At 36.3% G+C, this 11317-nt stretch overlaps 1 protein-coding gene across 1 annotated transcript; it reads right to left on the bottom strand.

Annotated features, from left to right (window-relative positions):
* Nucleotides 1–286: 286 nt before the first annotated feature.
* On the bottom strand, nt 287–5143 carry LOC6578206 (ATP-dependent RNA helicase me31b). The gene is made up of 6 exons (XM_002004086.4): nt 4981–5143; nt 4818–4907; nt 4339–4438; nt 3733–4111; nt 2239–2886; nt 287–589 (listed from the first exon to the last, which is right to left on the bottom strand). The coding sequence occupies exons 2-6, from the start codon at nt 4865–4867 to the stop codon at nt 387–389; spliced, it is 1380 nt and encodes a 459-aa protein (XP_002004122.1). The 5' UTR covers nt 4868–4907; nt 4981–5143; the 3' UTR covers nt 287–386.
* Nucleotides 5144–11317: the final 6174 nt, after the last annotated feature.

The raw sequence follows: 11317 nt of genomic DNA, 5'->3' as shown, positions 1-11317 counted from the left end.
AACTTTCGATAAGGTTTTTGATCGATAATAAAATATCGGGAGTAGTTATCGATATAAAAAGAAAATCTTCTGAGATCGACGCGTTCATACATACGGACGGACGGACAGACAAACGGACAGCGCCAAATCGACTCAGCTCGTCGCCCTGATCAAGAATATATATACTTTTTGGGGGTTCTGCCACGCCTCCTTCTGCCTGTTACATACTTTTAACAAAACCATTATACCCTGATTTCCTATTACCAATGGGTTCAGGGTATAAAAAATAAATAAAAATTTAAAGGTATAAAGCACAGATTACTGACATATTTGTTTTCGTTTATTTTTTCCATGTTTTTAGATATTTCAAAACATTATTTTATTTTTCAAATTATTTTTTAAAGTATCTATTTACTAACATTCCCCTCCTCGTTTGTAGAATTATTAAGATCACTATTGTTGCATGTTTCTCCTGAAGACCCACTAATATTTGCCACATACAATGCTGGATCTATTACTTTTGGTATGGGTTTTATTTCCGTTCCCAATTCTTTTTCAATGCGATGAAGGTCAAACCGATCCTCGTAAGTTATTAGATTAATGGCGATACCTAGAACAAAGTAATAAATAAATTGAGGCTAAAGTCCTTCAAATATACGTCTTTTAAAGATTATATTAATAAACAAGTACGAAAACTCTAGTCGAGAGTGCTCGACTAGATACTACCCTGAACCAAACTAAGAAAAACGCACATTTAGTACGGTTAAAAATTTCTATTCTGATATATTTAAAAATATAAATTAAATAAAAAACTCGTTTAATTGCACAGTGCAATTCATTTATATTTATGTACATATGCATTTGTAAAAACTAATGACATGACGCACTTTAACTATTGGGAAAATTAAATATTTTGAAACAAGGAAAATAAAAAACAAGTAAGAAAGCTCTAGTCGACTACGAGATCCCCTGAACCCTAAAACATACGAAAGCACAATCATTTCGCTTCATGCGCTCGACCGAGATGGTCAAATGTTGAACAAAAGATCCCTCTATGCTCAATCTTTCCCTTGCTCTCTCTCTCTCTCGATGCTCTCTGCTCTCTCAAATGTGTATATGTATGTATGCATGTGAACACAAGCAGCGCTCACGAAAATTGAAATTTTTTCGCAGCAAGAACCCATGTCTTCCCTTCTGAGTGAAGAGTATTCCGAACTTTTAAGCGCGCCTCTTCAATTAAAACCCAAAATCGTTTACACAATTCTAAGTTGTAGGCACACGTCAATGCTTATGTCGCATGCATACACATATAAAAATACACACACGCACATACATATAAAGGCACTCAAATGCTTCTACAATGATGACCCCATCATTTGTGAGCATCGCGGCCCCTGCGTACACACAATCAAACATATGTATGTAAGTGTGAGCACTTCACAAGATCGGCCAAATGCAAATGCTGGGATTTCAAATTGCCACAGCCAGCAAGGGCTTTGCACACAGGCATACAAATGCTCATAGTACATGTAGCATACTGTAAGTGTGTGTGTGTGTGCATGCTCGTCGCGAAAACATTTTCATTATGCGCACCAACGCTTTCATACCCTTCCCACAAATAATAACGAAAACGCATGGCAAACGGTTTGAAAAGATCGGTATACTCTTCACACAGAAGGCATGGGCTCTCGCTGCGAAGAAATTTCAATTTTTGTGAGCTGCTGCTTGTGCTCACATGCATACATACATATACATATTTGAGAGAGCAGAGAGCATCGTGAGAGAGAGAGAGAGCAAGGGAAAGATTCAGCGCAGAGGGATCTTTTGTTCAACAGTCGACCATCTCGGTCGAGGGCATGAAGCGAAATGATTGTGCTTTCGTATATTTTCGTAGCCCGAACCCAAAAAGTGAGGAGCCGAGCAAATACGAAGTGGTCTGGGAGATAACTCCCGAAAAAAAGTGTGCAAAACAGTTTACACTACTTGTCCGGTCTATGTGTTCTCTGGTTAGTGATTCAACTTATGCTCAGACAAAATCAATTTATCGATTATTCTCAATAAGAGAAATCGGATGAGCAATCGAGAAAATAAGGTAAATTCAAGTCTCTAGCTCTAATATCTTCATATACGTTCATACGGACCGACGAACAGACGGACATGGCTATGACCATATGTAATGTTATTTAATATGCATTACACCTTTTCGGTGGGTTTTCATCAAGTTCTAAATAAGGTTTTACAAAAGGTAAAATTACTTACCTAAATGTCCAAAACGGCCAGAACGACCAATTCGATGCAAATAAGTTTCTGCCATTCGCGGAAAATCGAAATTAATAACAACATTTACAGCTTGTACATCAATGCCACGAGTAAATAAGTCAGAACAGACCAAGTTTCGGCAGAGACCTTGTCGGAAGTCGTGAAATACTCTATTTCTATGTGCTTGAGCCATTTTAGCATGAATATAGTAGCAGCAATAACCGAGCTCTGTTATTTTTTTTGCTAGGAGCTCAACACGTTGTGTTGAGTTGCAAAATATTATTGATTGATTTATTTGCAATTTTGAAAACAGAGTGTTTAAGCAATGCACTTTCTGACGCTCTTGCACAAACGCATAGTATTGCGTGACACCTTTTAACGTTAACTCTTCCATAAGGTTTATTTCATAGGGCTCACGCAAATGTTTCTCCATAAAATTTTTTACGGTTAATGGAAACGTTGCAGAAAACAGAAGTATTTGTGGATCCTTGGGTAATTTTAAAATAACATGATCCAGCATGCCTTGAAAATCTAATGAGAGCAGTTTATCAGCTTCATCCAAGACTAATATTTTGCAATGGGACATATCTGCTACTTTCTTATCCATTAAATCCAAAATTCGTCCCGGAGTCGCAATAATTAATTGCACTAAAATGAAATAGATTTTATTATAAAATATTAATAAGATAGTACTGCCTTAATTTATTGTGTTTACTGGTGGTAGGTTTAAGTTGAAAAAAAATTTCTTTATAAAACAGATGTTCATGAATTACATCTTGCTACATACAATGTTTTATACACCATACTAAAAATAACAATTAAGAAAACTCTAGTTGAGACTGGTAGACTAGGAGATACCATGAACCCTCTAAGCTGATATTCTATGTTGATCTAGAGTCTCCAGGTCTAAAAGTGCTCAAATTAGACTGAAAAAAATCAATTTTTCGATTATTCTCGATAAAAAGCGTTATCGGATGAGTTATCCAAAAAATATATAGTATTTGTACTGCGTATTGTGTACACCATACACGACATGCAAAATTTCAGTTTTCTAGCTTTTATAACTTCTGAGACTAATCGTTTATACGGACATATATCGTCGCCCTGATCAAGAATATATATACTTTATGGGGTCTGCGATGGTTCCTTCTACCTGATAAATTTTCTTTGGGTTCACGGTATAAAAACTAAACTGGGATCTGAAATAGCACTACTTGCTATGACGGGAACTTATTTGTTTAATAATGTTTGTTGATACAACAATATTTAAATCTGTACATTTTTTAGAAAATTTTAGGGAAAAAGAGTTGCTAACTAATCCTGAAAAAAATCACTTATTTAATCACTTATTACTTTAGACGAAATTAACCTATTTGTCTTTATATAGATGAAAAAACGTATAAAATGCTTATAAATTATATTAACTCTGTTAAAATATTTGTTCGCAATTATGCTTCAAGTATAAAATTTAACGCTAATCTTTAAGGGAAATACCTTTTTGATAAATACGAAGAATGTCATCCTTTAAAATTGTACCTCCCGTTGTAACCATTACGCGAATATCAAGATGCTTGGCAAGTTCAATACAAATTTGTGATGTCTGCAACGCCAGTTCTCGTGTAGGAACCATTACCAATGCTTGAATATAGTCTTTAGTTGGGTCTATTTGCTCTAAAACAGGAATACAGTATGCTCCAGTCTTCCCAGTGCCGTTTTTTGCCCGAGCTAAAACATCTTTGCCACTTAAAGCTATAGGTATAGCAGCTTCTTGAATTGGCGATGGACGTTCCCAACCCTTTTCGAAAATGCCCATTAGTAGTTCTCGTTTTAGACAAAATTCTTCAAATTCATTGCCGCGTGTATCTGTCACATCCTGAAGAACAATTTTACCATTAATGCAGAATATGGCAAAATTCATAAAATAATGCATAATTAAAAATGTTTTATTATTAGTACATATTCATATAATTTGAAAGTTGAGTGGATTTATAAATTATTTGCTGAAATATATTTCATTATCTTTGCAAACAGTTTATTGGCTCTAGCATCCATCTGTCAGTCAGCCTACTTTACTGATGTAATATAAAAAAATATACATACTGTTGTTTTAAATCGATTATCCTTTGGAGGAAGCTTCAGTTTCGATTTCCATCCCATGTCGTCGCCTAAGTTACTGGCAATCTGATGATCACTTAGCATTCTAAAAATATATTTATGGGTTAGTACAATATCAGCAAATTCTACAATTCATTTATCTGGTACTTTAATCCGAGGTTAATTAAATATTTCTTCTTTTAACTTTGCCTCCAATTTCCACCATAATTTTAAATTCTAATTTATTTATTTTATCTATTGCTGCGATTACTTTATTAAATCATGTTTTCTGGTAGTTTCCTATTGTAATTTTTCTATTACAAACTAAAACGTTAAAAAGCAACAGTTAATAATATCTAAAGTAGCGTTAATAGTGTAATAAACAATTTAACAAATATTTTTCTGTATAGCTTTTATGGGACAATATTAATATTGAATATATTACTTATTTAAATGAACACTAAAGTAAATACATATATACAAACCCTTTGTTAATCAAACTTGGGTGACCGGGTACAATTTTTTCTGTCATCATTATTTCGAAATAGTAATTTTTATATGTGTATGTGTCACGGCTTGAAAATGAAAGAAATGGATAGATTTTTACCCATGTTAAATATAGAAAGTTTATTAGGTTTATATTTTTACCTGTTGCGTAAATGTTTATATATATAGCTATTATTTAATTATAATTTAAGAGTTTGGCTTAATCCAAGTAGAACAGGAATATTAATTTGAGTTTGTTTTATAGGCTCATTGATGTTACAAATACAACCTAACGAGATTGAAACCTTAATAGCCTTACAACTTCTTATCAATAATACCAATCACAGGAAAACAATCACTCTGTAAAAAAATGACTTGGAAGTGATGTGCCAAGTCAATTCGATAGCGATTATTTTTTTTTTTAACGTTGCACCAATAACCAGAGAACATATAGACTAGACACGTAGTACAATTTTTTCCAACGATGAAAAAATAGGGTGACCATCTTGGCCGGAGCTCATTCCAGGACTGTCAACAACAACCAACCAAACCCCCCCTCCTCCCTCCATTCACACCAAAAAAAAAAAAAAAAAAAACATTTTAAATAAATCATTTGTCAGACAGATTCACACATACATTCAACTTACTTTCTTCATATTTAGCATAATTACATTATCTTGGGACCAATTCCACAAGAAGAACATCCATATATGTATATGAATACATCCTTATATTTAATTGTTATTATATTCATGATTGCCTGACTTATACTACTAACCACAGAACACATAGACCGGACAAGTAGTGTAAAGCGTTTTGCACACTTTTTTTTCGAGCATTAGTTCCCAGACCACTTCGTATTTGCTCGGCTCCTCACTTTTAGGTTCGGGCTATGAAAATGTGCTCGGCCGAGATGGTCGACTGTTGAATATAAGATCCCTCTATGCTCAATGTTTCCTTGCTCTCTCTCTCTCACGAGATCGAGAGCAGCAGCTCACAAAAATTGAAATTTCTTCGTGTCAGACTCCCTTTTCTTCCCTTCTGTGTGAAGAGTATACCTAAATCTTCAAATAGTTCGCCATGCGCGTCTTTCTGCTTACACAAGACACACACACGCACACACACACACGCATACACACACAGGCATATACACACACACACACACGCAGAGATACGCACGCACGCATAAACACCATAGCTCGCAAATAACTGTTAACACTTTTTCATTGTCTGCAAAAAAGTGTATTTCACTGACACAGTCAAAAAAACTCAGACAGAAACTGTTTTTGTCGCGTCTGGCTTAGCTCGCTCGCGCTCTGACGGAGACAGTTATTTTGGTTTTCGTTTCCTCAAGTCAAACACTGATCGTTTGCTTGAGTTAAGTGAAGCAAACTGTCAGTTGCGTTTGTATGCGTAATCACGCGCGATTGCTGCGTTCTTTTTGAATGTATGTATGCATGTATTTACATGCACACGAAGGCAAAAACAATTTCTGCTGAGTTTTTTAGTCAAACTGTTTTTTGCTGAGAGTCTTTGTGTGAGGGAAAATCGTGTTAGTCTTTACGCGACACTCATGTGAGAGCGACACTCATGTGAGAGCGTCACATGAATGAGTCATTGCATTGCGTCTGAGCGAAGCAGATTCTAAAGAAAACAAAGAGTGACACTCAGAGAGAGTCGTGTCTGCACAATTTGTTTGGTTATGATGCGAAGCAGAGCATAAACGAAAAAACGATCAACTCTCATATGCGAGCTCTGATAAACACGCATTGGCTGCAGTGGTGGCTTACTAATTACTTACTTACTACTTACTTACTTAATTGCTCAATAACACAAATCTCTAGTATTTGAAATACGCCTTTTACAAATGTGATGGTGAGGGGGTGAATTAGGTGTGGGGGGTAAATTTTGAAAAAAACCGAAATTGTATAAAATGCAGATAAGTATACATAAAAAATTTGAAGACTCTAACTTTAAAGATATATATATAGGAGATATAAATTTATTACTGGTTTTCGATAATGTTTTTAATCGATAACAAAATAACGGGGCAATTTATCGATATTTAAAGCAAAACTCGCTATGCGCGTGCTATACACGGCCCTAGGAAAAAAAATTTCAAGTCTCTAGCTCTTATATCTTTTGAGATCGACGTGCTCAAACATACGGACAGACGGACAGGGCTAAATCGACTCAGCTCGTCGTCCTGATCAAGAATATATATACTTTATGGGGTCTGTCACGCCTCCATCTGCCTGTTACATACATTTCAACAAAACCATTATACCCTGATTTCCCATTTTCAATGGGTTCAGGGTATACCAAGTAAGAAAGCTATAGTCGAGACTGCTCGACTACGAGATCCCCTGAACCCTTGGAGCAATAGCTATTTCAATAATTTTTCGCGTCTTTCAGCTTACACAAGAACACGCACACACACACACACATACACGCACGCACACACAGGCATACATACACACACACACATACACACACACATACACACACACACGCATACACACACACATACACAAAGACATACACACACAAGCACCCACGCATAAACCCGCATGGGCTGCAGTGTTGGCTTACTATGAGAAATTAATTGTTTAATAACTTATTTTGTGGAGATACAATCTTTATGAAACTTTTAGATTATGATTATAACATGGATATGCATGTATATGTCAAAGCACAAGTCTCTAGAATTTGAAATACGCTTTTTACAAAAGTGGTGGTGAGGGGGTGGATATGGGGGTGGGGGGTAAATTTTAACAAAAACCGAAATTGCAAAAAATGCATATTATCATACGTAAAAAATTTGGAGACTAGCAATAAAGGTGTAGAAGATATAATTATACCCTGAATCCATTGAAAATGGGAAATCAGGGTATAATGGTTTTGTTGAAATGTATGTAACAGGCAGAAGGAGGCGTGGCAGACCCCACAAAGTATATATATTCTTGATCAGGACGACGAGTTGAGTCGATTTGGCCCTGTCCGTCCGTCCGTGTGTCCGTCTGTCCGTATGTTTGAACGCCTCGATTTCCGAAGATATAAGAGCTAGAGACTTGAATTTTTTTTAAATGACCGTATATACAGCGCGGACGTCGAGTTTGCTTTTAAAATTCGATAAATATTCTCGTTATGTTTTTATCGATTAAAAACATTCAAGTTCAAATCAGATGCCACTATAGCTAATTGTGAATGATTTTTCATTTTTTTAAATTTCTCAAATATTCAATATAATATGTAGATCATATGCTGAAAGTTTCATTAAATTCCGTTCAGTCAAAAATTAATAAAATATAATCAAATATTTGGCCAATTAACAAACGCACGTGCAGCAGCTACAACAGCATCGTATACGTGTGCATTCAAACTTCTTCTAGAACATTCACATCAGCTGTTAGTTTGGTTTAGTTTTGGTAGGTGGCGCAGCAGCAGTGAATCTATTTGAGTTTTGCCAGCGCCACTAGCAGGAGTGGGGTGGCTTAGTGTGTTAGCTGCATGACGCTCGATCGAGAAGTCGCGGTTCGAATCTCGATCGATGCAACTGATGTTAATTTTTTTTAATTGTTTCAAAATATTTTTATATTTTCATAAATGAGTTTTCTATTTAATTTATATTTTTAAATACACCGAAATTGAAATTTTAACTATACTTGATGTGCGTTTTTAATAGTTTTGTTATTCTAGCAGATTCTTAGAATCACATCAGCAGTTAGTTTCGTTTAGTTTTGGTAGATGGCGCTGCAGCAGTGAATCTATTTGAGTTTTGCCAGCGCCACTAGCAGGAGTGAGGTGGCGTGGTGTGTTAGCTGCATGACGCTCGATCGAGAAGTTGTGGTTCGAATCCCGATCGGTGCAACTGATGTTGACTTCTTTAATTGTTTCAAAATATTTTTATATTTTATTAAATGAGTTTGGTATTTTATTTACATTTTTAAATACATCAAAATATAAATTTCAGTCGAGCTTTCTCGACTAGAGTTTTCTTACTTGTTTTATAACTGGTTTTCGATACGATTTTTTATCGATAAAAATAACGGGATGAGCTATCGATTTTTAATGATAAATTCGATATCCGCGCTGTAAATACCGGCACTAAAAAAAATTTTTTGAGTCTCTAGCTCATATATCTTCTGAAATCTACGCGTTCATACATACGGACAGACGAACGGACAGACAGACCGACAGGGCCAAATCGACTCAGCTCGTCGCCCTGATCAAGAATATATATACTTTGTGGGGTCTGCCACGCCTCCTTCTGCCTGTTACATACTTTTAACAAAACCATTATACCCTGATTTCCCATTTTCAATGGGTTCAGGGTACAACAAGTAAGAAGACTCTAGTCGAGACTGCTCGACTAGGAGATACCCTGAACCCTCTAATCTGATATTCTAATCACTCTGCACTTCTTTTCGGCACATATACATACGTACATATTAGAATGCGCTCTGCTTACTGCACAGTAAGCAGCGACTGCACTTGGGTTGCGCTGCGGTGTGGGCAACATTATAAGAATTTATTTGTTGAAGAATTTAATTTCTAGACGCACAATCTTAATGTAACTTTCAGAGCATAATCATATGGTAAAAATGTATGCACATTCCAAAGCACACGTCTCTAGTACTTGGAATACGCCTTTTACAAAGGTGATGGTGAGGGGGTGGATATAGGGGTGGGGGGGGGTGTAAATTACAACAAAAATCGAAATTATATAAAATACATATAAGTCTACATTTAAAATTTTCAAGCTCTAGCTCTAAAGGTGTAGGAGATATAATTAAATAACTAACTGTCGACAAGGTGTTTGATCGATAATAATATATCGGGAGTAGTTATCGATATAAAAAGAAAATCTTCTGAGATCGACGCGTTCATACATACGGACGGACAGACAGGCGGACAGGGCCAAATCGACTCAGCTCGTCGCCCTGATCAAGAATATATATACTTTGTGGGGTCTGCCACGCCTCCTTCTGCCTGTTATATACTTTTAACAATTATACCCTGATTTCCCATTTTCAATGGCTTCAGGGTATAACAAGTAAGAAAGCTATAGTCGAGACTGCTCGACTACGAGATCCCCTGAACCCTTGGAGCAATAGCTATTTCAATAATTTTTCGCGTCTTTCAGCTTACACAAGAAACACGCACACACACACACACACACGCACGCACACACACACAGGCATACATACACACACACGCATACACACACACATACACACACAAGTACCCACGCAGATTATGATTACAACATGATATGATTGATGATTACAACATGGATATGCATGTATTTATCAAAGCACAAGTCTCTAGTATTTGAAATACGCTTTTTACAAACATGGTGATGAGGGGGTGGAGTATAAATTTTAACAAAAACCGAAATTGCATAAATTGCATATAAGCATACATAAAAAATTTGGAGACTCTAGCAATAAAGGTGTAGGACATATAATTTTATAACTGGTTTTCGATAAGGTTTTTTATCGATAAAAAAAGATCGATTATACAATTTCGGTTTTCGTTAAAATTTAACCCCCACCCGTATATTCACCACCTCACCATCACCTTTGTAAAAGGCGTATTTCAAGTACTAGAGACTTGTGCATATCCATGTTATAATCATAATCTGAAAGTTTCATGAAGATGGTATATCCAGAAAAAAAGTTATTAAACAATTAAATACTCATAGTAAGCGCACACTGCGCCCATGCGTGTTTATTCGTGTTTGTGTATGTGCGTGTAAATGTTTGTGTATTTGTGTGTGTGTGTGTGTGTGTGTGTGTGTGTGTGTGTGTGTGTGTATGTATGCCTGTGTGTGCGTGCGTGCGTGTTTTTTTTTTTTTTTAGACTCATTCACGAAAGTGAAATGAGTATATTGGTTTTGTGCAATGTCCGTCTTGCTGTCCGTCCGTCTGTCCGTATGAACGCAATCTATTTCGGCGCTATTGAAGCTAGAGACTTGAAATTTGGAACACATACTCTGTACATCTCCGATTTATAAAGTGTTAAAATTTTCCCGATCCGCCCACTAGGGGCGTGGCAAATCGGAAAATGGTTTTTCCGATATACCAGAAATCATGTTTGTTGAAGAGCTAGAAAGCTGAAATTTGGTATGTAGGTCCGCGCCGACCACCCAAGATCACAAGCTATGGCGGATATATCTCCGCCCATTAGGGGCGTGGCAAATCGGATAAAACTGTATCTCCTAAAGTTATAAACCTAGAATGCTGAAATTTTGCATGTAAGCTGATGTTTTAATTCTATGAAGATAGGTGAAAAAATTTAATATCTACGCCCACTTGGGGCGTGGCAAATCAGACCTGAAAATATAGTGATTTTTCGAATTCTGCTTTATTTTAGGCACTATTGATGCTAGAGACCTGAAATTTTGTATATATACGCGGGTTGACCACCCACGTCCAACGAGCTATGGTAGATATATGTCCGCTTATAGGGGGCATGGCAAACCGCAAAAGTTTAT

The sequence above is a fragment of the Drosophila mojavensis genome, unplaced genomic scaffold, assembly GCF_018153725.1.
Source record: "Drosophila mojavensis isolate 15081-1352.22 unplaced genomic scaffold, ASM1815372v1 contig_108, whole genome shotgun sequence".
NCBI lineage: Eukaryota > Metazoa > Arthropoda > Insecta > Diptera > Drosophilidae > Drosophila > Drosophila mojavensis.
Note: the sequence above shows the minus strand (reverse complement) of the source record. Positions and strands in the feature narration are given on the sequence as shown.

What these genes read in the sequence shown, in the direction of transcription:
- LOC6578206 (XM_002004086.4), bottom strand. Translation starts at nt 4,867, where the DNA reads ATGATGACAGAAAAAATTGTACCCGGTCACCCAAGTTTGATTAACAAA. An exon ending in CCAAGTTTGATTAACAAAGG is followed by an intron (nt 4,439 to 4,817) that starts GTTTGTATATAT and finishes ATATATTTTTAG; the next exon opens with AATGCTAAGTGATCATCAGA. An exon ending in ATAATCGATTTAAAACAACA is followed by an intron (nt 4,112 to 4,338) that starts GTATGTATATTT and finishes ATTGTTCTTCAG; the next exon opens with GATGTGACAGATACACGCGG.